Here is a 27,615-nt window from a genome sequence, read left to right on the forward strand (position 1 = left end):
TCTTTAAAAACGTTTCTAGCCAGGCACTGGTGGCGCACGTCTTTCATCCCAGCACTTGGGAGGCAGAGGCAGGCGGATTTCTGAGCTCGAGGCCAGCCTGGTCTACAGAGTGAGTTCCAGGACAGCCAGGGCTAAAAAGAACTTGCTTTAAAAACACTTCTAACGTAGGACGGGCTAGAGACATGCTCAGTGGTTATGAGCACTCACTGCTCCTGCAGAGGACCGGGGTTCAGTCCCCAGCAGCTGCAGGGGATGCAGCAATGCACTCTTCTGGGTTCTACACACGGTACACATACAGACAAGTTTTTAAATGTAGGCTGAGAGCTACAGTGCAGAGAACGGGCCTAGCTTGCACGCAGCCTCGGTTCCATTGCTAACACCTAAATAAACACCAAGGAAAATGTGACTGACTCTTGGGCACACCACACACAGCTGGCATCCAGCACGCGTGCTCGGCTCCCTCACACTTCCCTCCAGAGTGCTTTTATACAGCGAGTCCTTTCCCCACTGTCCTCCCTGCTCTTGCTGAAGGGCTTTCAGGGCAGAAACTGCATGTTGCAAGGTGAGAGGGAAAATCTTCCCAGCAGTACCAGGCTGCCAGAAACTCCAGTCTGCCACTGCAGAATCATATAGCCAGCGACACGACTGACTTTGCACAAGCTGTTAACACAACTGAGGAAGAACAGGTTCAACATGTGACACCCACCCACCCAACTCACACCCACCCAGCCGCAATGCACACACGCGTGCACACCCACACCCACACATAATGAACACACACCCAGTTGCAATGCACAAGGCTTCTGTAAGAACTTCAGTTTAATAAACAAAACTAAGTGGGGAACTCAACTGTGCACTAGACATGGCATTTAGACATGAGTGTCTGACAGGGCTTAGGTCTCCAGTCATCAGGCCGAGGAAAGGGTCCAGAGTGGGCAGCGTCACACAAATGCTATGACACATGTCGCAGATGTTCCACTTTTAGGGAACATCAAACAGTCGAAGTGTCAATTACAAATACATAATAAAAAAAAACTCATAGCCTCTTTGGACAAAAACCCATCAAGCGTGTCTGTCTTCTGCGATATCCCGCACTTCACCGAACAGGCCATCCTGCTGAGTGCCGAGCTCTTCCACCCGGTCTTCCACACTGAAGAGTGATGGGCACACGTGCTGTGCAGGACCGGGAAAGGGGTTCGTAGAAAAAGGGCCCGAGGCGGTGAAAGTATCAGGACAAGTGGGCCTCGAAAGCCAAGTCTCTCCTTGTTAGGACACTAATGCACCTCGGGACAGCCCGTAGAGCGGTCGGTCAGCCTCCGCCCTCAATGTGAGGGAACACTCCTTACCACCATGCTCCACGCGGGCTCTCCCTTGCCATCTACACTGAGGAGTGGGAGTGGGCGGCCAGCCCGGCCAGCACGCAGGAGGTAAGGCATTTCCCATCTCAAAGTCCTGCTCACTTTCTCAGAAGCAACTTCGCAAAATCAGCATTGGACATCTTAGGAGCCTCGGTGGCCACTGAAGTGGTAACTGCCCGCCCTGGAGCTGGGCCATTCGCAGCCTGAGGAGCAGCACCCTGGCGCTGCAGAGCTCGAGGAAGAAGAGAGAGCTGGGTCCTTCCCTTCCCACGCCTAGAAAAGCAAACATAACGATCCCTTGGCAGCACAGACTCATGGCCCCAGCTGGACTGAGATGCTGGAATTATCAGGCCAAGTGAGAAGCCGGCACTGCGAGAACTGCTGCTGTCTCGGCACGCACAGCTGAGTTCTAACTGTGCACCAAGAAAAGAGCGCGGGAAGCACGGGGCACTCCGACCATCTAGGAAGTGAGGAGCACTTGAACAAGCCTCCTTCCCCACAGCTCCGATAATGAGCAGCCCCACGCCAAGTCACGGAAGTGACAAAAATGGCTGCCATTTCTCCAACCTCAGAGCCTGGAACTGTCAGTTCCTTCTACCAATGAGCAGAGCAGCACAGCCTTGTGGGGTGACAGCTGCCCTGCAGACTGCCAACCATGTCTTGGGACCAAGCAAGCTCCAGTTCTGGTTTAGGCATGGAAATCACCAAAACACACACTGCCTCGGGGCTTGCCAGACAGACGCCTGTGATCCCAGCTCTGGAGGAGGCTAAAACCCTGTTTCAAAATGTCAAAATCTAAAAGCGCAGCTGTGCTGGCTAGGTTTTTGTTAACTTGAAACATGCTAGAACCACCTGGGAAGAGGGAACCTCGATCAAGAAAATGCCTCCACCAGATTAAGCCTGTGTGCAAGTCAGTAGAGCACTTTAGGGATTGATGTAGGAGGTCCCAGTCCCTGAGGATGGGGCCTTCCCTGGGCAGGCGTGGTCCTGGGTTCTGTGAGGAAGCAGGCAGGGGCTAGAGCATCTGCCGCTCTTCCCGGACTGGAGTCTGATTCCCAGCACCCGACAGTGGCGGCTCATAACCACCTGTAATTACACAGGCACGCCTGCCCTCCCAGCGTGTGGAAAACACCCATATGCATACAAATAAAGCCAACAGTATTAAAGAAAAAGAAAGAAAGCAAGCAGGCAGGCAGGCAGACTGAGGGCTGGACAGATGGCTCAAGGGTTAAGGGCACTAGCTGCTCTTGCAAATGACCCAGGTTAGAGTCCCAGCATCCATAAGGTACTGACAACCATCTGTAACTCCAGTTCTAGAAAATATGATGCCCTCTTTTGGCCTCTGTGGACCCTGCACACATGTGGTACACAGACAAGATACTTGTAACATAAAATGTAAATAACAAAAGAAGTTTAAGCCAGCAAGCTGTGCTCCTCCACCGCCTGTGGCAGCTCCTGCCTCACCTTCCTGGTGATGGACTGACCATGTAGGCGGCACACCAAATAAACCTTGTCTTCCCCATGGTCTCTATATAGGGCCAGAGACCTAACACTTGCCTAGCACTCGCAAGGCCCTGGTGGACCGGTGGACACCACAGCTGCCAGGGCCGCATCCCTTTGGAGACTTGCTATGTATATCTTGGCCAGTGAAACCAAAGACCACACTCAGAGCAGCAGGTCCTGGCTTTTCTGACTGAACTCACCCACCCCTCCAGACAAGACTCTCTGTCCCTCAGCAATGGCTAGAACAAATGTGCACAGAACAGCAGCAGACACTTACGCTCCATACGTCTGCCGGGGGACCATGGAGGCCCCTGGTGCTGTCCTCCCTTCTGGCTTCTCTGGAACTTTCCGCTGAGGGGGATTGCTGATTGCCACCTTGATGACATTCTCTTTGATGGTCATCCCGTCCATCTTCATCACAGCCTGTGACGCCTGCGACTCATTTTCATACTCCACATACGCCAGACCCTAAGATACACAGCACCGAGCCGAGTCAGGAGAGAGCGGCCATCAGCAGTGAACTCCGTGCCGCTGTCCTGGCTACACACTTACCCCTCGACTACCTGTTTGTTGCTGTCACTGACTACAATCTGAAAAGCCTCTCATGCCTCACACACTGTGCTCGCCCCAAAGAAAGAACCTGTAAGCCCAGCAAACACAGCATGGGGTGGAGGAGGCGGGAGCAGACCCTGTGGGTCACTGTTCTTGGCCGCTTTCCATCGCTCTCCCACTCACCAATGTGACTCAGAGCTTGAAAGGTGGATTCAGCTCCAACGACAGGCCCAAGGTCTGCTTGTCCCCACTCACCTTTGGCTTGCCAGCCCTGTTAGTGACCAGCCTGAGGTCCTTCACGGTGCCATGGGCCTTACAAATGCCCTCGAGCTCCTCTTTGGTGCAGGAAAAGGGCAGGCCTGAGATGAAGAGCTTGTGTTTCTCCAGGGTGGTGCTGTATCTGAACACCTACAAAAAAGGCAAAGGCCACAGGTAGATGGAGCAGGCACACCTGAGCCATACCTGGTCCCAAGAGACTCACGTGACAAAATCACCTGGGCACACCACCTCTGTAAATGACCGTCCACTGGACACAAGTGAGGGTCACTCTCCCCACCCTCTTAAGCACCCAAAGGAAAGCTGCCATCTTTCCAAACACTAACTATGGCCATCACCAATCAAGAGGAGGCAGCCTGAGCTCCTCCCAAGCCTCGCTGTTACCAACAGTCCTTGTGGGCTCCAGGCGCTGAGCACTGACTACCTGGCAGCCCACCCTAAAGACATCCTTCTTCAAAAACATACCTTAAAATCGGGGTTTTTGCTCTTATCCACACAGGGGGACACAAACATCGGCCTTCCTTCCACACTCTTCCTGTCCAGCTCCAGGGCCTGCTGGGCAGACTTCTCCTCTTTAAACTCCACATAGCAGTAGCCCCGGAAGTCCCCACGGTTGCTGAAGATCGGCCTGATCTGGACCACCTCCCCACAGGCCTCAAAGAGTGGCCTGAGCTTCTCGTCTGGCTCTTCGATGCTGTAGGGCAGGTTGCTGACAAAGACGGTGACACTGTCCTTACTGCTGTCGTGAGCCACCTTGGGCATGTCCCGCTTCAGGGAGGCTGCCTTCTCCTTCTGCTTGGAAGGAGAAGCAACGTCTACTGTCAAGCACTTCCCAGCGAGTTCTGTTTCTTCTTCCATAGCTGCAGCCGTTGCAGCCGCCAGACTGTTCTCCATCCTCCTGCGTTTGGAAGGCTGCTCTGCAGGCATTCAGAGAGAAGCCAAGGCAGTCAGCCAGGCGCACCCCTTCAGCCATCGGGCGTGGCCCACCACAAACCAACTGCACCGTGGACACAGAACCACCACCACGCCCCACAGTGTGGGCCCAATTTACACTCCAGCAAAGGTTACGTCAGTGAAACCAAGAACATAAATGCCCACTGTCCCATCATCAGTGTACAGAGTCGGGAGTTCCACAGCTGTCAGCAGAATGCAGAGCCCCTCTCCCTCATTTCCAAGTCAGCCACAAAGAACAGGACCGGGAAGCCTACAGGTGACTGCCCCACACATGCACTTTCAGTACTGGCCAGAGCCCTTCTGTATCCTGCCAGAGGACATGGCTGGGCCTGGATGGCCTCCACCACCGACTCAAGGAGAAACGAGCGACTCAGAGCTCGTACACAGAACATTTAAATTTTCAACTGGGTCTTTAGCAGAGTCGCTGCTGAGAGAAATGGCAGCTGGTGACAGTGCTGAGGACTGGCTATGAATCCTGACCCAGCCGGGGTGGGGCTCAAGGTGAGGTCGGTAGCAAGTGCTCACCCCAAGGAAACCCAGCTACTCTTTGGGAGTTACGGAGGTTCTATGCAGTGCGCTGCAGCCCGCCTGAGTCTGACTTACCGTCCTCCTCGTCACCCCACTCTTTCTCATCGTCCTCGTCCGCCTTGCGCTTGTCTGCACCTCGTGGCTTTTTCTTCTTCTTCAGGGCTTTCTTCTCTGCCCGCACCTTCTTCCGCTGCTCAGCCTTTTCTTCCTCCTGCTGTACAAGAGCCGCTTCCTTCTCTGCGGCCTGGGAACGAGAGGGCAGGACACTCTGGTAGCTGTGTCGTGCTGGCTGGCTCGCTGGTAAGATGGGGTGGGAGCTCTCACACAATATGCGATCATAGGAACACAGCAAGAAAGAGACTCGGCTCATATACTTTCAATACACACCACAATCATTACAGCAAGAAAAAGAGCAGGCACTCCTAAAGCAAGCTGTCTGCCGCTGTGACAGAATGCTGACAAAAGACCCGGGGAGAACGGGCTAACCTGAGCTCACACTGCATATGTTTACAAGTCTATAGTGAGGCTGAGGATGGACCCTGAAGCAGCTAAAGCCATCCACAGACAAGAGAAGGAAGGGATGTCTGCGGTGCTCGGCCCATCCTTTTTATTTCATTTCAGAACCTAGCCGAGAACTGGCGCCGCCCACATTTAGGGTGGGTCATCCCACCTCAGTTAATCCAACTGCGAACCCACCCAGGAGGCAGGAGCAGCTAGAGATGCTGCGCCCCACTCAGGGCTATCTGATGCCTTAAAAACTCGTTTCCTGATCAAATCCCCCCCCCCCCCATCTCACATCTCCCTCAACTACACTGACTCTGTCCGTCTGTCTCTGTCTTTCTTCCCACTGAGTCCTACTGGTACCACGGGTGTGTCCAGAGTCCACCCAGTGGAGGGATAACCTACCCTAGGCTACACCCTGGAAAGAGACTGAAGGCCCCTCCCGGTAGCTGTCAGCTCCCAGGAGAGAGGCTCTGTGTGATCTACTGAGTCCAAAGCTTTCAGTGAATCCTCAAATGGCAAGGAGTGGTTTAAACACTGGCCCAATGCTGTTTAAGCAGTATCTTACGGAGGGCTGGGGATGGTCAGTGGTTACAAGCACCAGGTGCTCTTCAAAGGACCCAGGTTCAATTGCCAGCACCCATATGGCAGCTCACAACTGTCTGACACTCCAGTCCCAGAATCTGATGCTCGCTTCTGACCACTGTCCACACATGGTGTAGACATCCATGCAGACAAAAGACCCAAAGCAAACCACGGGGGCAGAGCAGTGCCGTTCCCAACCCTCAGGAAGCCCTGCTGTCACCTTCATCCTCTGCTCATTCACACGAGCCAAGCGCGTCTCCGTTTTTTGAATGGCCAGATCCCAATCTTCTAAGGTCCCTGGAGAGACAAAGCAGAGCTCTGACACGACCACTCCCAGGCTGCAGCAGTGTTCCCCGAGTCCACGCTCCAGAGCACACAGCTCCCTCTATGAGAACTACAGCGGCTCCTGCTTAAGACAATGCACGCCATCTGCCAAGTCTGCAACTCCAGGGTCTTTCTGGGTTGCTGCTATGTGTGCTTCTCCTTCCAAAGACAGACTTAAAAACAACTATCTGACTTTATAAGCTCTTGATAGTAAAGATTAAAAAACATTCCAATGCAAAGTACACATGAACTCAAGAGATGGGGAGCCACTCCAGTGTGCTGGCGACAGGTCCCAGGAGACAGAAATCCATGCTGCTTTCCAAAGCTCTATTGCTATGGCTTAGGACCAAAGGCCATGCAGAGCCCTGCCTCTCCAGTCTCCGAGTGCGTGTGTGGGGCAGACCCTGGCAGAGTGGCAGCACTCACTCCTGCTGGCCAAGGCGGTCTGTTACAAGTTCCATCTGGCTGTGGTGCTAACCAAGGAGGCTGGGAGTCTGAGTGTGACCTGAGGACATGGGACAAGCCTGTCTGAGAATGGCCTTCCTGTGCCTGCAGAATGAGGGTTGCAAGAGGGCTCCTCCCACAAGGCAAGCCACCCGACTCAGAGCAGGTGTCTACACTAGAGACCACTGGCGAAGGACTCCACTCCAAGCCAACTCGGGGTGAGCCTCCCACCTTCTGTCCTCTCCATGGTGAGCAACACTTCGCAGACGTGCTCAGGGTAGTCACTCGTGCACTGGACCGCTCGGTGCAGAGCCTTCCGACAGTGCTGTGTGTCACCGTGTGCCCTAGAGCAGAAAACAAACAGCTGCCACCATGGCTCACAGCAAAGACCACGGGCGGGCTGCCTGCTGAGGCAGAGGAGACTGCAGCTTTCAGAAGCAGCTGGCGTTTTCCTTCCTGCTTCGGGAGTCTGCAGTAGTCACAGGGGATACCCTTCCGTGCATGCTTTCTCTTGACTGCACACACAGGTCTATCAAGTCAAGGGGCAGGCAGGCAGGCAGGCAGGCAGGCAGGCAGGCAGGCAGGCAGACAGACAGACAGACAGACAGACAGACGCTACTATTGCAACCCATAAAAGCTCGAAGACACGGTTCCTGACACATTCCACCTGGCCCTGTTGAGTTCTGCTGTTGTGGAGGGAAAACAGCAAGCTCATCTGAACAGCTGTGAGGCTCCCCTCCCTACCCAGCTATCTACAGGCCAGCTTCTTTATGCCCTGCAATGAGAACTACAGCACTGCAGAGACAGACGCGAGAAGCCAGGTAGTTAGCGGTCTCTTACTACATGAATACATTTGTCAAAACATGAAACGGGTTTGGAGATGGCTCAGTGGTTAACAGCACCAGCTGCTCATGCAGAGGACACCAGTAAGAGCATATACCCACATGGAGGCTCACAATCTGTGACTCCAGTTCCAGGGCCTCTGTGGACACCAGGCACCCATGTGACACACAAATGAACGTTCACGCAAACACCCGCCCACAGAAAATAAAATTGTAGAAAAGGTATTAAGTTGTGATGGTGCCTTTGATACCAGTAGCTGGGAGAAAAGAGGCAGGCAGATTTCTATGGGTCTGAGGCCAGCCTGGCCTACACAGTAAGACCCTGTCTCTAAACAAATGAACAAACAAACAAACAAATAAATAAATAAATAAATAAATATTTTGTGGTTTTGTCTGTTAAATCCCAGACTGTGTCACAAAATTATCTTGGAAAGTATAAAAAGTTTCTTTTTCTTTTTTCTTAAAAAACTATACTTATGCTAAATGCATAACTTGTCATCTTTACAGTAACTTTTATTTGCATCCCCACACAAACACTAATGAAGTGTGAGAGTCTCTGGAGAAGCCCGACCAGCTTGGCAGGTGACAGGGTTATAAGAACTCTCTCTACCACACACCTTCAGATGTGTGTATTTTAACTATTTTAATTTGGGCACACATTTTTTTAAAATGGGAAAACAAACTTTTTTAAAAAGAAAAAAGTATTAGAAATATTGTAGATTTTCAATGTGTGCTGAATCAAACAGTTGCAGTATGAATCATGTCTGTCATCTTAAGATACATTTGGAAGGCTGAGCAGGTGAGTCCCCCATGAGCTAGCCTGGGCTACACAGAGTCTCAATCATGGGAGGGAGAAAAGGAGGAAGGGAAGGAGGGGAGGGAGGGAAGGAAAGGGAGAGAGGGAGGGAGAAAGAGGGAAGAAGAGAGGGAGCAAGAGGGAGGGAGGAAGGAGGGAGAGGGAGGACTGTAATAGTCTAGAGGGTCCCAGTTTGGACACCCCATGGTGAAGCCCACCCTAGACCCCAGTCTCCAAGCTGATCTGATACCTTTCTTTTCTCTCTTAGTGCTTTATGCTTCCTGTATATAATGTAATAAAAATAAACAGTAACCCAGTCTAATCAGGCATGTTCAATACTCAGAAACAGAAACTAAGAATTTCATGGCTATAAGAGCCCCCACCACCACCACACCCACACTCACACACACACCCACACCCCCACACACACAAAAACCACTGCTCTGGAGACTCGCTAGCCACAGGACCTGCTAAGGAAAGAGGAAGGAAGTGCCCTCCCAAGGAGCAGGCTCACGTCAGCTCAGCCAAGCTGGTAAGGACGCCCACCACTCACCCTGGGTCACTCACCTCTCCAGGTTATAATACTCCAGCCACATGTTGGCATACTTGGCATTTCCCCTGGTCATGATGCTGTCCCAGAGTTCTCGAGCTTTCTGCATGTTATTGCACAGGCGAGCCTAAAGGACATTAACAAGGTCAGCTAGGACGCCCCTGAACCCAGCTCCCAGCAATCCCACACGGGCATGCGTACAAACTCCTTGCCCTATGACTGTCCCATGACTCCCTGAAGGTCCCAGGCCTCCCTCTAGTGCTATCAGGCCTAAAGCCCAGCTGCCCCCTGTACAGCAAGCCTCCAAAGGTCTACACATGGGGTTGTAGCTCAGGGAGCGCCTGTAACACAGTGAGATCCTGGTTCCAAAGTGAGAGGTTTGCCAATAGCTCCCGCAAACATGGCCCAGGGCTCTTCAGCACACGGCAGTTCTGAGTAGCCATTCACTCTGCCTTCATGTCCAACAAACCTGACTGCAAATCCTCACCTGGGGAGTATCCCAGGGGAAAAGACTGACCCAGCAGCAGCTATCAGCTCAGTGCTTCAGAGGCGCGGGAGCTAAGTGCAGAACCTGCTTCCTTACCCTTCCAAACTCAGCATGGATGTAATCTAGGATTCACCAACAAACCTTCATTTCATTGACCCAACTCCCCTCATGGAACAGGAGTGGCACTTTCTAACTATCAGCTGAAGCCGGTGGCTCCATGGCTCCCTCGACAGTGTCCCTAGCTTAGGAATCCCATCGCCTGAGCCCGCTACTGCTCTAACAGTCCATCTTTTGACAAGGTTAGCGCCTGAGTACACAGAGACAGCTCGCTCACAGCAGCTCACAGCAGCCCTCAGGCAGCGGTGAGGGAAGGGTGAGGAGGTGAATGGTCACAAACAGCGTCCAGGCACTGGCTGCTACTCTGCTCTGCCTGGGAAAATCTTCACCAGGAAAACAAGTCAAGCACAGCACACAAAGGAAGCATAAATCCTTTGGGCTCTGGACCACAGCTCAGCTCCTGCCCCAGTCTTCATGGATGCTGACCAAACCCTCAGAGGAGGGTGGGACAGGTCTGTGAAAACGCTCACCTCAACCCGAGCCCAGGTCTGCATGATCAGGCAGCTTGGATCTCCACTCTCGCTGAAACCTTCCAGAACGGAATGGGACAATTAGGATGGCCATAAAGCACGCCCCCTGGCTGGGGAGAGTGGCTGGAAAGCAACCCCAGTCAAGGCAGCTGGGCGGACAGCGGGCTGGGCCACTTACGCTCCTCAACCTCCTGCTGCAGGTACTCCAGGGCACGTGTGAACATGGACCGCAGCTCTTCCAGCTCCTTGCTGGAGTCTGTTGGAAAAGGTGACAGGAACTCTGTAAAGCCACCAAAGCCACCAAGGCCGACATTTGTAAATCTCATACCAGAAGCATGGAGGCCTCCTATGGACACAGGAGACTAACACAACCTCCACAGTAATAAACATCAGGAGGGCACTGAGAAGCAGAGGCACTGGCCAGGAGAGACGGGCAGGTGACCCAGGACATGGGGTGGCATGGGGACTGTATGGGGCAGCGTGTGGCCCAGGGTTTCCCTAGCTGACCTTTGGTATGAAGCAGGGAGCCTGCTGATAAAGATCTAAAAGAACAGGCCAGTCTTGCTGGAAACAAGGTTTGGGATTCATGACAATGTCAACCCCACAGCATCTAGAAGCAGCAAGGAGACAGGCCCTGAGCATGCCTGTGAGGGGTGATCTCCATTATAATAATGGAGGTAGGGAGGCCTGCCCACTGTAGGTGGCGCCGTCCTGACTGGATCCTGGGATGTGTGAGGGACAGGGCACAAGCAGAGGCTCAGGCACCTGCTGTTCCCCACTTCTCACCACAACGCTTTGTAACAGCCGCTCTAAGCTCCATGCCACAATTCCCCAGTGTCTGGGCATGCCTTGAATGTGAGACTTTAAACCTCTGCTGGACCCTTTTGTCAGAGTATTTACCACACAACAGAAAAGACACTGAGACAGGGCTTATGGAAGGTCAGACACAGAAGATGAAGAGTGATGCCCCAGGGGCTGCTGGGAACAAGCCGAAGCACTAGGACCGCCATTGTTTTCACTCCACAATCTGACTTTAGTTGGAAATCACTGAAGTTTCTGAAGAAAAACATTACTAATGGTGGGTCACTCACCAACTCCTTCCCAATCACAGTGTGTGTGAACAACAGGGACATATCTCCACAGTGTTAAGAAAAAGTAGAGCAGTCACAAAGTGCTTGCATGCCAGCAAGGGACTGGATCCCAGCACCGAAGTGAAGAGCTAGTGAGGTGACACAAGCTTGAGTCCCACTGCTAGGGAGTTGGGGACGAGGGCATCCCTGGCTCACTGCCAGGCCAGCCAAGCGTAAGTAAGCTCAGGATCAGCCAATCAAAGACCCTGTCTCAAAATCAGTGACTGGCTCTTGAGGAACACCACCACCCAAGGCTGAACTCTGGCATGCACGTGCGCGCACACACCCAGGTGCAGGGGACGTGACAACAGAGCCCAGTCTGAGGAGGCCACACAACCATACCTTGTCTGAAGTCAACCCTTCTCCTCAGGTAGTCTAGGTACACCTGCCAGATCTCCACATAATCAGTGGCCTGGATGAATCCGGCACTCAGGGCATTCTCGAAGGTCGCTGCAATGCAGAAAGATGCAACATTCACTACTGACAATTCAAAAAGAAAGCCATCAAAACTCAACAAACTTGCGACTTCTGCACTTATAAGTTATGCATTTATAAAGACACAAGTCTACAGATTCCCATCCCCAGCACCACACACCAAGAAAGGAAAAAACCAGACCCAAGTGTTTAAAGGGGTGCTGTGGTCAACAACAGACCCTTCCACAGCAAGTGAGAGGCCCAGTGGAGCAAGGAAGATAGATTGTGACTTCTACAAAACTCATGAGAATCAGAAGCTAAGAGCACTAGGAAACCAGACAGACACAGTTCTAGGCCACAGGAGCCTCTGCTGCTACACGGCAGGCCTGAAGTGCTGGCTCAAGACTGCCACAGCTCTGCTCCTCAATGGAGACAAAAGGCTTAGAGCTGTCAGACATGGTGGCCCATGCCTGTCATCCCAGCAAGCCTGGGCTCCACTGAGCTACACAGGAAGAACATTCTGAAAAAGTAACTTAGAAATCTCCCACACAAATGTTCACACCAGAAATCATTTGATGGTCCAGGCCGTGCCGCTCCATGGCCAGGAGGTACCGACTCCACAGGGCGACTGTCCATGGGCAGTTCCTCACAGCACGGCTGTGTACAGATAAAACCAAATCCTTTACTTTCAGCTGCCGATCCTGTGACAAAGAGTCCAGAGTGAGGACAGACGGTCAGACCTCCTCAGTGTCAGAGCGTGAACAGAAGCTCCCCAATAGGTTCCTGGGTTCTAACACTCAGCACCAGCGACCAGCACTGTTCTGGGAAGTTCTGAAACTTTGGAAAGCAGGCCTCTGCTGAGCAGGTGGGCCAGGGAGAGAGGTGAGAGCCTTCAGAGTTCTAGCTCAACCCTAGCCCGCCCTGTACCTGTCTCTGGTCTCTGACTAAGACCATGCCATAAGCAGATACCTCTGCCAGAACCAATCACCACAACACCCCACCCCCGGGGCCACGCCCTCAGCCTCTTCCAAGTTGCTTCTTTTCAGGTTTTTGGCCATGAGAAAAGTGACTCATGATCATCAGTGAGACATGCCCAGCACAGCAGACTGGAAATGTCTCTCATCACAATGGCATGCACTGGTGTGCACCTGTCACCTCAGCACTCAGAAAGTTGAGGCAGGAGAGTCACACATTTGAGGCCAGCTTGAGCTACATATTAATACCTGTCTCAAAAGAAATGAAGACAAAAACATAAATAAAAGAAGGCTGTGGCCTAGCTTCCTCAACGGGCAGGACAGGGGAGCTAGGCATCGGACACGGCCCAGAGACACATCCCTGATGTGTGGACTTCACCGGGGCTCTTCCACACAGAAGGACCTTCATGTGCACACTGGGCCAGCAGGGAAGAACAGAGATGGAGACCCAGGGAAGGATACAGTGAAGCCAACAGGGAGCCCAGCCCCCACAGGCTGAGCGATGCTAAGGACAGTGCTATGGGGAGCAGAAGGCTCTACTTGAGCCAGCCCTTTCACATTTGCAATGTTTCCATACTGGAAAAGTAGCAGGCAACTGTCATCCACTAGACAAACTCCCTCTAGAGTGCCAATGCCAATCAGTTTAAAGTAGCATCAAATGCAACAAATTCCTAAGCAAATGACAAAGAGGACAGCAGGGACTTCAGGCAGGGAAAAGCAGAAAGGGCACCATGCAACCAGTGCCTGTCACCCCTGGCCATCCCTGGGTAAGACTCTACCTTGAAGGAAACAGAACTGGAGCAGTTATCTTACTAGGTACTGACTGTAGCGGATCCATAAGTCTGGAACCAGGCAGTTCTCCACCAGGGCACGCTCAAAGATCAACTGAATGCGAGCAGGATCCCCAATTTTCATCTCAAAATCGATGTAAGCTTGGTACTCCACCAGCCGTGGGGCCTCTGCTTGCAACTGCAGGACAGGAAAATCACACTGGTTAAATTTAAGGGCTTGACAGTTTTAGACAGCACTAAACATCTCCAAACAAATGAGCCTTGGCGTGAGCAGCTAACCCAGGCTGAGAGCCACCAAGTCTTCCTGCTCAGAACTGCCCACGACAGGATAGCTGTGACTGGGAGCCTCAGCCTGCAGCATCCAAAGCCTTTTCTACAACCTCCCGAGCACCACAGAGATGACTGGACAGCGGCCTGCCGACACCCACTGCTCCCCGTCCTCCGAGTGCCGTGGTGAAGGCCTCGCTCAGGTGTCAGGGTTAGAACACAGGCACAGGCTACGGTGGACAGGCCAGGCTGACATGCCACACAGCCCAGTAACTCTCACAGCCCCACTCTGCTGACGGACAGAGTGGGGCAAAAGCTCTGTACACGTGAGTGCACACACTGTTTACAGATCAGAGAGAGGAGCGACGGCTCCCGCACGCAGCAGGCTACTTTAGAGCCATGCTTCCCTATGGCGATGCGTTAGTTGGTCATCTAGACACTGTGCTACCACTAAAGGACAGGAGCTGTTCCAGTAACAGGCACAGACGGTGGGACCTAAGGAGGGCAACTCGGGGTAAAGCTTCTGCGGACATTTTTTTTATTTTTAGAGGGGGAGTCTGAGACAGGGCTTCTTCTCTGTGTAGCCCTGGCTGTCCTGGAACTCACGCTGCAGACCACACTGGCCTCGAACTCACAGATCTAGCAGCCTCTGCTTTCTGAGCACTGAGATTAAAGGCGCACACCGCCTTGTCGAGCTGATTCACAATCTGATCTTCAAAACGCGTGTTAGAAGCAGGTCTCCGGACTGTCCTCAGCTCACAGCCAGAGAAACCGCGCAGAGAGGCCCACATCTGCCCAGAATCAGCGCTAGTGAGTGAAGGAGCTGGGTGCAAACAGGCACAGCCCGACTCTCACAGTTTGGCCTCTTCCTCGCTGTGCTCAGAAAGATGTGGAAAACGGAGCCAAGATGCCCAAGGGAGCTCAAAGACGAGCACAGGGCTGCCTGCCCACCTGAGGTAAAGAGATTGCAGGACATCACAGCAGACCAACAGAGGTTCAGAGCAGACACGACTGATTCCCTTCCAAGAAGCAAGTCGGTGACAGACAACTGTCCATGACAATACACAAGACACACGTGTTGTTGTCAAGAACATCACATCAGTGCAACGCACAGCCTGAAAACAGCTGTCAACAGGAAAAAGCAAAGTCAGGGCCTGCGGGATACAAAACAGAAAATTTGCTGCCAGAGAATCCCGGGTGCTGAGGCAGCACACACTAACTTCACGCCGGCGGATTCCAGATACAGAGCTGAGATTCAGTGGAAGAGGCAGAACAAAGAAAGCAGCACTGACAGAAAGGCTGCCAACGTGGACCAGCCACAACTGTCTGAGGTGGTGCTGACAGCGATGCCTGGAGGCACAAACCAAAAAGCAAAATAATTCAAGAAAATAAGAGCACAATGAAGTGTGTGACAACCCCTGCCCACAAGCGTCACTGCCATCACCAGATGCCGAAGACTGACTGACACTCCTACGTGAGCAAGCTCATGGATGAGAAACCACCCAGGATGTGAAACGCCAACTGCGTTCTTGTAAATCAGCAGCACACGGAAAGTAAGTCTGTAAAAGACCCAGCTTACAAGTTCACCAAAGGCCACCGTCTGCTTAAAGCTTCCGTGACAGCGGACACTCCCGGGGTTACCACAGCCTCCCAGGTGAGACGGGCGCTCCCTCACAGTGAGCACAGACCCTTGCAGCAGCAATCACACTAACAGAACTGAGAAGCCGAGTGTAGGCCCAACAGAAACAAACTGAAGGACAGGGGCCCTTGGAAAGACTCAGGGAACAGCGGTCAACTGTAAGCACTACCACAGCACAAGCAGGGCAGCGGGCGGAGCCACTACACACACTCGGTCACTGCATGGCCGGTCCTACACTGCAACAAGGGACACACTTGCTATAATCAGGAGAACACTGGCTCTCTACACAGATTCAGATTGTTACTGCCTGCCTGTACCCGCAAGATGGAGGTCCAGACAGGAAATCCAGGCCAAGGTTTCAAGATGAACCATCACCAACAAAGACAGTAGTTCAAAAGCAAAAAGACACCATCAGAAGCCAGGACTCCCAGAAAAAAAAAAAAGGGGGGGGGGTGGGGGGGCAGCAGGGGCTTTACAACTTCTAAAGCTAAAAAAGCTTCATAGAACAAAAAACCCCAGTGGCCGAAGCACATGAGCAGACGACATAATTAGGAATCAAGGAAAATACAAAACTCCAACCCAACTTGGAAAACAAGCTAAACTCACTAACGTCAACGTAGGACTGATAGCTGAGGACCTGTCGCTGCTGGCAAGGGTGCAAGCACCCAGGGCCTTCTGCAGCATGACAGCAAGTTCCCTTTTCTAACACATGCTAGAGAGTCCTCTGTGTACAGACGACACTGTGCCCTGTGCACACACTGCTACACATACAACCCCACAGGGCAACACATGGGCTAACACGCACACAGACGCACACGAGAACACTCGAAGGCTGAGTCAGATGCAAAGGTCTCAGGGAGGGTCTAGCACTGCGCTAAGGGCCACCCCAGGAGCACAGCTAGCAAAGGGCAGGACTGTCACAAAGCCATCAAGTGACCACCTTGAGGGAAAGGAGGGAGAGGCAACAGAGAAGAGCAGAGGAGACTCCCAGGGCACTGCATGCGCTCTCCTAACCTGGGTGCTGGGAACATGCATGTTCCCATTGTTCTATACACTACACGCTACAGTGAGACAAACCTTAGAGAGGCTGCAAGCTGTGGGAGAGCGTTTGTCTGGGACGTCCCAGGGAGCAGGGCACTCACCAGCGCCTCCTCGAAAGGCTTGTACTTCTCCAGCTGGCCCAGCGCTTTCTGATAGCTCTGAAGGACAGACTCTGGTATGGGCTCTTCTGACCATTCTTCATACTCTGCAAAAGTGGCCTCCATCTCTACAGAAAGATGGATTCAGGCAGTGGGCTGTGCCATTGAGTTTATCAACGTAAGAAAGCCAGGGACCACAGCGCTGCCCACCCCTCCCACATCTGTGGTTGCCACAGTCCTCACTGTTCAGTTCCTAGCTCTGTGGAGCCCACACATCTTAGAACAATAGGCGGATAACCCTCCCCACTAATGGGTTGGTGAGGGCGTGAACAGGGCTTCCAGCACTGATCTCAGATACCACAGTCCTACACGTACTTGCACCCTTGACCTCCAGGGGCCACCACCTCTGCACCATGCATTCTGTGATCCTCAGAGTGAGGTGAGGTCAGAAGCTGAGACTAAAAGCAGGTCAGCCTGGCTGCCTCAAGCTACCACGTCAGATGGAATCTACAAACAGGCCAGTTCTGGCCTTTTCTGGACAACACCAACAATTCCACTAGACTGCACTTGCTAACATGAGATCTGTGACCCAAGAAGCCATGAACTAAGATCTCAGGGCTCTGCTAACACCCCACACATGAAAGGCCCTCCCGGCACTGCCCATGCCCAGTGCTGAAGCCATGACAAATGGGCTCCCTCACAGAGAGCCTAGGCAGAGGCCCTAAAATCAAGACCTGACTAACACCAACCTCTGAAGCGAGTCACTACAGGATGGCAGGATGGCCGTGACATGCAGACACACCAGCCTGGGACTCTTGGTCATGTGTCCCAGGAAATGAGACACTGTGATCATGTCCCCGCCCCAAGAGTGTCTTAACGTATAAAGAAAGGTCAACTGGGCTCCAGGAAACATGGCCTCTTGCCCTGCCTCTGAGCCTAGTAACTCTCAGCATTAACAATCAAAACAGACCTCTAACCGTGTCAAGAGCACCAACCCCACCTGCCCCGTGGGATGCTAGGAAGGCCATGAAGCGGGGCACTAGCAGCACCGAGGACTGGCTGCTGACCAGTCTGCTTCTCTTACCATACAGCGGGACCGCCAGCTGTCGCCGGAAGAGGCTGTGCACTTTCTCCAGCTGTGAATCAAAGGTTTGTTCCCGGTCAGAAGGGTTAAGCAAGGCAGCTAGGGGCTAAAGAGGCAAATTGGCAACAGAGGAAAGCATTGGTTCCTTCTACTTCACAAAAATCTCAACAAACTGTCAATTCAAACTAGGAAGAAGAAAAAAAAAAAGCTACGGCACCTCACACACGTCCACACTGTGGCCTCGAGGGCTTACAGCAAGAAGAGAAAAAGGAATACAAGAGACCCAGGGCCAGTGAGATGGCTGTGCAGGCAAAGAGGGCTTGCTTGTCCCTAGGTCCACAAGGTAGAAGGAGAAAATCAACTCCCACAAGGTGTCTCTGACCTCTACTTGCTGCTATGGCTCACACGTAACACTAACACACACACCAATGTAACAGAAAGAACAAACAAACAAAAAACAGTCTTTTTGAAAAGAAATAAATCTGGGATGAGGAGATGGCTCAGAGGTTAAGAATACTGGTTGTACAGCCCTTCTATACTCAGAGAAGGGAGGAGATGTCATGAGCAGCCCTGCTTATACACTGAAGGCCTAAAATCAGCCATAAGCCTAAAATCAGCAATAGGCCTGACATACCTGCCTGCTAACACAAAGTCTTGGGTCTCTGTGGAAAAACACTGAAACAGATGTCTATAAGCTATTGTGAACAGGCAGCTTTTGTGGAAATCTACCAGCTTGAGTAGTTATAGACCTTGTAAATAGGCAGCCTTGGCAGATAGTACCAACTTAGATAAGGACAAGTGAATCATAGGCAGAGTCATAGTGACCTGACCCCTGAACCTTCATCCAGCTGATACCCTGTTCTGAAAGATGCCTGTACTCCCCCTGAACACCTATGCTCCTGTGTCATCCCTTCCCCACATCCTGCATTTTTGTATTTATAACCCCTGTGTTAAAAAGTAAAAATTATGATTTGATAATAAAAAAGAAAAAGAAAAAAGAAATAACACACAGTGTCCCCCTGGCTCTGCTGACTTAGCTCCTGACAATCTATTTTCTTGTTCTCAGAAATACTTTGAATTGTAAAACGTTATTGTGGTTTTTGTTAGTATGCTGGATCAAATAATTTTTATTGATTTCATTTTAAACTTCAAAGTTTGTAATGAGTTAAAATGTCCCTCAACATAATTATAGGACAGGTGGCTATCATCCTTGCAGCCATCACACCCTGACAAGACACTTGTTTACAACAGCCTACAACAGCTGAGCACACTCTGATAACATCTTGTTTTAGATACCCAGGATCTTCCTTTAAGTGTGTGAGACTTAAAGGTGTGTGACTTAAGGGTGTGACTTAAGGGCGTGACTTAGAAGTGAGACATATAAAAGGCGAGAGGCAGACAGAAGGGGACAATTGGACCTGAGACTTGGAAAAAGTACTTGGAACTGGGAAAGAGACTAACAACTAAGAACTAGGAATTAGGACTTGAGACTTGGTACTAGGAACTAGGTACTTGGAACAAGGGACTTGGAGAGAAGAAGAGAAACTTAAGAATAAACTGGACTGAATCACATCCTGTCTGGTCTCCATTCTTCGCTTCCGCCCTCATTCTCTCTCTTGCTGAACCCTGACGCGCAGACTGGAGCAGCAGTACGAGCCCCCAAAGCTTGGGGCAGTGCGGGCTCTAACAATTTTGGCCACCAAAGTTTTTGGCAGTGCGGGTTCCAACATTTGGCAGAGCAGTCCCCAACACACATACACACATAGAGACAGACAGACACACACACACACAGAGAGCTTTATAACTAAATCAACAGTGTTTCAATCTATCAGGAAAACACTCATCAACTTCCAAGTCAGATAAGTCACTCACTCTGACAGAGACTACTGACTTTGCTGTTTACTTAACAGACTAGCAAAAGCAAGTTAGACTCTTGCATGTTTGTTTCAAAACAGCACCTCCTGCCAGCTTGGGTCAGAGACCTGGGCACTCACCCGAGCAGCTTCTACAATGGCACTTTCAAACTCTCGGTAAGCCTCCCAGATGGCCAGGCCTTTTGTCATGTGTAGGCCAACAGATGACAGGGCTCTTTCAAACACAGAGCGAACCTTCTCGAGGCCACCTTTCTGACCAATGCCCCCAACTGAGTACTGGCCATACTCTAGCCAAATGTCGGACCTAAAAAACAAGAAGCAATCTGTAAGTTCAGGTCATTAATATGCCCCATGTCACCTCATGAAGACAAATGCATGCCCACCAAATACATGTTGTTTTCTGAAGAAAGGAACACTGCCGACAAACACTCCAGCTTCCCACAATGCTGAACTCTCAGAGGAGCTGTCTGCATGTTCCTAAGCACAGAAAAGATCTGACAGCAAACAGCATGCCAGGGTGCACTCACTTACAATTCATTAAAACTGAAGGGTAGCCGGGCAGTGGTGGCACACACCTTTAATCCCAGCACTTGGGAGGCAGAGGCAGGAGGATTTCTGAGTTCGAGGCCAGCCTGGTCTACGGAGTGAGTTCCAGGACAGCCAGGACTACACAGAGAAACCCTGTCTCGAAAAATCTAAAAAAAAAAAAAAAAAAAAAAAAAAAAAAAAAAACCTGAAGGGTAGAGCACGGAGCCATGCAAGGCCCTGTGGATTTATCACAACAAAGCGACAGACAGACACAAAGGGGGTGGGGGCTTGATGGAACCCACTAACACACTAAGGACTCTAAGCACAAATCTGAGTCACCTGTCCACAGCATCCCAGTTCCTAGAGTGGTCAGTCTTGCAAGTCTTCTGGTGAGAAGGAAAAGATAACACAAGAGCACCCAGCCTGTGATTATGAATCCACTTGTTTTGATTCTGAGGCAAAGTCTTCCCGACAGCCCTGCCTGTCCTGAAACTCTGAGCCCTCACAAACACATGTGGCATTTCTGATACCAACATCTTCCCCCATTGAGTGGTACACCTGTGACAACCAATCAGCCTACCTTGATGGTATGGTGGTAACACCTGTACCCAGTACAAGAGAAGCAGAGGCAGGAGGATCACCAAAATATGAAGGCACATGCCACAGCCCCCTTGACACACTTACTCTATTTTTGGTCATCTTAGAGCTAGAACCCAAATGCTGCCCTCAGGGGTTGGGTTTTTAATTTGAGACAGGATTTCATGTGTCCCAGGAGAGCCTTCATCTCACTAGATACACTAGGCTGCCCTTGAATTCCTGCTCTACTCCTGAGTGCTGGGATTACAGGTGGGCACCTCCACTCAATTTCTCAGTGTTTTAATGTTCTTCTCAAAAACAGGTTGTCCAAGGGGGGAGATGGCTCAGCAGTTAAGAACACTGACTGCTCTTCCAGAGATCCCTTATTCCATTCCCAGCAACCACACGGTGGCTCACAACCATCTGTCATGGGATCTGATGCCCTCTTCTGGTGTGTCTGAAGACAGCGACAGTGTACTCATACACATAAATTCAAAAAACAAAAAAACAAAACAAAACAAAAACCAAGCCATATTGTCCAAGCTGCAGAAGGCCCTGTGCAAAGCCAATACTTCAAACCTCCTTTGTTTCTGAGATGAGGTCTGTGTACCCTACGCTGTCCTTGAACTCGATGTATAGCCTAGGCTGGATGGAACTCACGGTGACAGGGATAAATAAGTGTGAGGACACACACCTGTGTACATGTTAGGATGAGGCTGAAGCACAGCAGCCTGAGCTACAGGGTGAGACCTTGTCTAATGTGTTAGCAACAAAAAGGACAGGGACAGGCTGTCATGTCTTAGTGCTCAGGAGGCAGAAGGACACTCACAAACTGCAGCCTGGGGGAGTGAGGGGTGTGTGTGTGAGCTGCCGTTTCCATCAATAAATGGACACAAGCTAAACTTTAAGTGCCTGGAAATCCCGAGTAAGCCCTCCCTGTCAGACACAGGCTGAGTGAGGCACTTATTCTCTTCCCACAAGTATTTTCCTACTTTCATCTTAAGCCCAAACAATCTCTACTGAACAGTTAGATGTCACAAAGAACACAAGGCTCTAAGTTCAGGACTCCTGCCTCCTTTCCTGTCACTACCTCAGGACACAGTACAGTCAGGAGAGCCCAGGCACTCACAGATATAGTCCTTCACGGCTCTCTCGAACAGCTCGTAGACGTGCTCGCGGTCCAGGCCATCCGTGGCCATGCGGATCTCATCATGCAGCCACTCCAGCCAGAGCTCTAGAGACAACAGCACAGCTCAGCACAGCCCTCGCCTGCTCCCACGGCTTCTTACAGCGGGGCACGCCGAAGCCCTCCCCTCGTCAGACATTCACTGCCCTGCCTAGTACTTGGCATGTTCCCATGAAAGGGAGGTGGGGAGCTGTGAGGCTCAACAGTCTGTCAGCTGTAACTGAGCACAGGCCCAGCCTCAGAGCTGCTCACCGGCAGCGTGTCCCTCAGGAGCACACGTGTGGACACAGACAAGATGGACAACTACTGCCCCAAACACACATTTGCATGTGAGACTATTACATTTCCAGGCTGGAGGGATAACTCAGAGGTAAGGAGCTAGCTAGGGGAAACTTAAAAAAAAAAAAAAAAAAGAAAAAAGAAAAAGAAACCAGTATTCCACGCGTGAGTCTGTATCTGTATGATCAAACTACATTCTGCAACAGTCTGAGACAGTGAAGAAAGCAGTTACCTTCAGTCAAGGGGAAGATCTCACTCATCTTCTGGCGAGCCATCCTCACTTTGTTGAGCTCGCCCTCCAGTCGCAGCAGCCTGATGAGCTCCACGTGGCAGTTGTAATCATAGCCATTGATGGACAGCTAAGAGCAAAGGTACAGTCCTCAGGGCCAGCCTCCACGTGGCTTAGCACACCACAGAAAACACCAGAGGTGCCCCCGGCTCTCTAATGAAACAAGAGCGCCATCCTTAGCCAAGTGACCTGCGACTTCCTCAGCTTCTCAACTATGTGGGGACCCTGCTAGGCTCCACCCACAGAGCTCATGGGGTTTAAATGGCAGATGTGTCATGAGTTCCCTCATTTTACTGAACAGAGTAAGGACAGAGAGAGTGGTGTAGGCGCCACAACTGCACCGCCAACTCTGGCGCACATCCAAACCTATAAAACAACTCCTATGTGCCAAGACTGGTACCTGGACGTCACTCTAGACAGACACTGCCACGGTCACAGGTCTTTGATTGTTTTTTGTTTTTAATATTTTCTTTATTTATGCACATCTGAGGTAACTGACAGCAGCTGTTCTCAGAGTCTAGCTGAGGCTACAGGTGGTTCCCGGCCTGTGTGCGGAGAACTAAGCCTGGGTCCCCTGCCAGTGCTCCTCACACTGAGCTCTCTCCAGTCTCAGTGACTGGGTTTGAGAAGGTTTTTGTGCATTCTGGTTAGCCCTGGCCACCCTCCTCCTACTCTGAGACGAAGATCTTGTTGTCACTGGAGACCTGCATTAAGCTGCACTTGGTGTGGTGTGGTGTGGTGTGGTGTGGTGTGGTGTGGTGCTGGCTCCTCTGCCTCGGCAGCCAGATCTCACACGACAGTGGAGTTTCCCAAGTTCAGCAGCAACAGCTACAGAAAGGCTCACCTTACATTTGGAACTTTTCAAGGTAAAAACTGAGAATACTTACGTCTTCCACGTCAACACAAGTAGAATATAAGAGGATCAGCAGCAGCCCCACCCTGAGAGAACCAAAGTCCTACAACAGGACGAGTGACGCTGAGAAGGGACTGTGGAGCCCACAGAACAGATGAGCAGAGGGAGCCCTGGCTCCTAGGGGCTTTTCTAAGTCATATAAGGAAGAAACAACCAACTTAAGACCATCTGACCCCAGGACAGAGCGGACTGGGAAGGAAGAGGCACCATGCCCCTCAAGCTGCCACTCAAGCCTAAGTGCCTTCAGTGGAAGATGCCAACACACAGAGCAGCACCGTGCGTCAGGCATGGTGCAATCCTAGCCTGCCCGGACAGAGGTGGGAAGACTGAAGTCATAGCCTTAGCTACTTTGAGAAATCCTGTTTCAAGGAGAAAAACCAGATGGTGTGATAGCACATGTCTGTAATCCCAGCACTCAGGCAAAGGCAGGCAGATCTCTGTGAGTTGGGAGCTAGTCTGATGTACAGAGTGAGTTCCAGGTCATCCATGGCTACACAGAGATCCTGTCTCAAAAAACAGAAAGAAAAATGACAAAATCCTTTCCTGAGGACGTGTGGACAGCAAACAGGCAAACTGCGTGGGGGTCAGCACCCTTAGCCAGTGAGGACATGCACACGGAAGCCAGTGCCAGTCAATCCAGAGGCTGACAGACACCACTCCCACCTGCTACAGATGTTTCTCTTCAACCCAGCACCCAGCCTCCGCCCCGTGCCAGCTAGCACACTGGAGCTCAGGAAGCTCCCTTCCTAGCACCCAAACTGCAGACAGCCTTAGGGTGCAAGGCTAGGCCAGGGTGGAACACTCGAATTCTGCTACGATGCAAAGGGAAGGGATGCTCTTGAAATGGAAAGGTGGTTTGGAGTCAGAAAACAATTAGTGTCATTTTCCACTCAGCAGATAAAGGGGAGACAGTGACCTCAGGGCAGAAAGGGACAAAACCACCCATCCAGGACTTAAAACACAGAAATATTATAAAAATCTGTTTTCATTTTTATCCCAGGTGTGGGATACAGGGCTGCTTCAGATCACCCACAACAGCTGACTATGACTGGTTCCGCGCTCTAGGAGGGTGTGATTTTTGCCAGCTGCAGATCCTGTGACTATGTGACGTTTGGAATTCTGTGGACTTTCCAGAGGGTAAATGCTAGAGCCCAAGAGCTGGAGGCTGATTGGTGGTTGGATGCAGCTGACTGCAGTTTGTCAGGTAGTCACTGTGTGCAGAGACGAGAAGATCAGATATCCTGATGGCGAAGATCAAACTTGCCCCAGAGAACTCGGGAATGCCCCCAGTCAGCAGGGAATGCCCCCTTTTCTCCCTCCTTTTTCCTTTCTACCTAGTACTAATGGGTTGAATGGGTGGAAGAAAAAAGAACCCACAATATGCATGTGTGTGAGCCCAGCATCTGGAGGCTGAAGCAAGGGGTCATCACACTTCTGAAGCCCATCCCACGGTCTGTCTCCTCATGGCCAGAATTGGGGCAAGAGGGGTAATCCCTGCAGGCTCTGCCTGGGCAGGCTCTGCATGTGCTCTGTGCTGAGGAGCTGGGGAAAGGTGCACCTCACCTGGGTCGGTGCTTAAGATCCAGCGTCAACCTGACACAAGGTGAGAGCAACAGAGTGAGGTCAGCAGGGATGGATGCACTTCCTGTCCCCACAGGGAGAACCCATCACAACGCCTCAGTCCCGAGAGCCCGTCTGAATGTGCTCTGTGACCACGCCCTGGAGGTCCTTGCTGGATGACTACACGTCCTTCCCATGAACACAGTCTGACTGAGGAGGGAGTACACACTCTGCTCTACTCTAGGCCAGGCCATCAATAATGACATAAAAGGCTTTAAAGAAGAGGCTCAGCCAAAGGCTGGCCACACAGAGCACAGAGGACACCAGCCACACACGCACCTAGCATGTGCACAGGAAAGGCATGGCTGAAAGGACACCGTTGCCAATACTGAAGAAGTGGAATGGAAAAGGTCTCTACTTGACATCTATTATGCACCAAAACGGGCCAGACTCATGCATGTGTGCCATTACACAGCCTGAGGAGCGAGGAGAGCCAGTCTGCTCCCTGTATCCCAGAGTTTCTGCTGAGTCAATGGGCATGGTAGCTAAATGCCTATAAGTCTGCATGTGAGGGGCTGAGGCTGAGGCTGAGGCTGAGGCAGAAGTTTGAGCCAGCCTAGGCTAGAGAGGGAATTCCAGGTCAGCCTTGGAGCTGAAAGGCTGGCTCAGCACCTGCAAACAAGCCCACCCATGTAACTTGGATCCCTGAGAGAGCAATGCGGAAGGAGAGAAGGAGAGAACTGACCCCTTCAACCTGTCCTCTGGCAGGGCACAGGTGTGCCTGCTGTGAGCACCAAATAAACAAACATACATCTTTTAAAAAGATCTTGTCTCTCACAACAACAAAAAGGATTCAGAACACTTACTACCAGGAAGTAGGAATGATAACCAGCTGCTCCAAAAGACCACTAATAATCAGACACAATGACAAGTGGGGTTAGCTAGGTCATCATTTTGTAACTAGAAAAAAAATCGTGCCAGAAATCCAGGCAAGGTCAGCTGACTGGCCTGTGTTACTGACCTCACACCGCTGAGAGACTGCACATCCAGAGGGGTATTTGGACCAGAGATGACCGTAAGAGATCAAGCCCCACTTGTGTGAGTTCAGACCAGTCATCCTACCATCTGCTCTGAGCCTTGTTTCCTCAGACCAAAAGCCTCAACCTCCGCGCTTCTAGTACAGTCGCGATCGTTTTTCTATCTACACCACATTTGACCATTATTACTCTCCCTAAAGGGAAACAAATTGTCCTCCGGCCGTCAGACAGTTAAGCCATTTGGTTGAGAGTGACAGTCCTGGACTGGAGAGATGGTTTAGCCGGTAAAGTCGCTTGTGCCCACACCTGACGACCAGAGTTCAATCCCCGGAACACACATGCTAAGAGACAACCGTGCCCCCGCATGCACACAAACACAAGTTCAAAACACAAAAAGAGCAAGAGACTGAATCAGCTTGAAAAGATAACGGCTTTCAGTGAAGTGTCATCTTGTGCGGGCGGCCCCTCCAACAAGCCTCAGTTCCCCAGGGAAACCGGGTGAACACTACTTCCCCAGCCATGGCGAGAATTCAACGGGATGCTTTAGGAAAGCCCTGGGCACGCGCTGAGCCCCGGACGCGAGGGGGCGGGCCGGGCCTGCGGACCCGAGGGAAGGCAGCCCGCCTCCCACCCCGGCCCACCTGCTCCTCCAGCCGCTCGATCTCCAGCTGGTTCTTCTCCTCCTCGTCGTCGTACTCCCACTCGTCCTCCCCGGCGGAGCTCTCGGCAGAGGAGGCCATGGCGTCCTCCTCATCCCCGTCGCTCTCGCTCACGCCTTCCTGCTGCAGGTCCCAGCCCGGGTCCTTGGCCTCGGCCGCGGAGGCGGCCACAGCCTCCGACAGCACCTTCCTCCCTACACCGGCCGGCTTCGCCTCGTCCTCTTCTCCCTCGGCCTCAGGCCCGGCCTGGGGCTCGACCTCCGGTTCGGAAGCCGAGGATGCGGCCGCCGTCGCCATCTTGCGCAGCCCGCGACTCTCGGGTCTTCCCTCGCCCGCCGAAGCCGGGCGAACATCGGGCTGTCCATGGCGTTCGCCTGATCAAAACTCCGCTCGGCTCCCAGCGGAAGTGGCACGGAGGGCCTCAGGGCGCAGGAAAACGAAGAGAATCCACCGCCGATATTATCCTTAGGCTCCTCTAGACGCCATTGACAGAAAGAAAGGCTCAATAGCATAACCTGCGTCCCGCAACAACCTTGGACAGCTGTTGGGTCTTGGGACCGGAAGTGGTGGCCATAGCGGAAGTCGTGTGTGCGTGATGTCGGTAGTTAAGGTCGAGACGCCATCTTAGGAAGGTCAAAGTCTTTTTTGACTAAAGACCTTCTGTAAGGCTCAGCCCGCTACCGTGCTTTGTTGTTTCCCAGCAACCGGCCCTCAAGTGCGGGCAAAATTCCAGTCCCTCCGCGATCGAATGCACCATTCTTGAGAAAAATCTGTCGGAATAAAGCTCCCTCCCCTTTGTAACACCTAGCACCTAAAAGGTGCTAAGCACGTCTATTTTGTGATCTTATAGCCAATAATAATACATTACAGTAAGTATTGATTCGGAATGCCGTGCATTGTAAAACAAACATGTGTGTCGAAGCATGGTGTTTGCTTCTTTTATACTTCTCGCTCTTTTTTTTCTTTTTTTCAACACAGAGTTTCTCTGT

The 27,615-nt window shown here is 51.7% G+C and overlaps 1 protein-coding gene across 4 annotated transcripts; it reads right to left on the bottom strand.

Annotated features, from left to right (window-relative positions):
- Nucleotides 1–801: 801 nt before the first annotated feature.
- On the bottom strand, nt 802–26,959 carry Sart3 (spliceosome associated factor 3, U4/U6 recycling protein). Of its 4 annotated transcripts, none has more exons than XM_076922440.1 (19): nt 26,609–26,959; nt 22,401–22,527; nt 21,829–21,937; nt 19,720–19,903; nt 17,726–17,777; nt 16,645–16,769; nt 13,619–13,774; nt 12,394–12,532; nt 11,760–11,867; nt 10,466–10,543; nt 10,288–10,346; nt 9,231–9,340; nt 7,257–7,369; nt 6,478–6,554; nt 5,247–5,415; nt 4,155–4,606; nt 3,669–3,821; nt 3,139–3,329; nt 802–1,631 (listed from the first exon to the last, which is right to left on the bottom strand). In XM_076922440.1, the coding sequence occupies exons 1-19, from the start codon at nt 26,921–26,923 to the stop codon at nt 1,457–1,459; spliced, it is 2,892 nt and encodes a 963-aa protein (XP_076778555.1). In that variant the 5' UTR covers nt 26,924–26,959; the 3' UTR covers nt 802–1,456. The 4 variants fall into 4 exon arrangements, with proteins under 4 accessions (XP_076778555.1, XP_076778553.1, XP_076778551.1 ...); XM_076922438.1 differs by having other exon boundaries at nt 17,726–17,831; XM_076922436.1 differs by lacking the exons at nt 21,829–21,937; nt 22,401–22,527; nt 26,609–26,959 and having other exon boundaries at nt 19,720–19,892.
- Between the last annotated feature and the right edge of the window lie 656 nt (nt 26,960–27,615).

This window comes from Arvicanthis niloticus, chromosome 24 (genome assembly GCF_011762505.2).
Source record: "Arvicanthis niloticus isolate mArvNil1 chromosome 24, mArvNil1.pat.X, whole genome shotgun sequence".
In the NCBI taxonomy this organism is placed as follows: Eukaryota; Metazoa; Chordata; class Mammalia; order Rodentia; family Muridae; genus Arvicanthis; species Arvicanthis niloticus.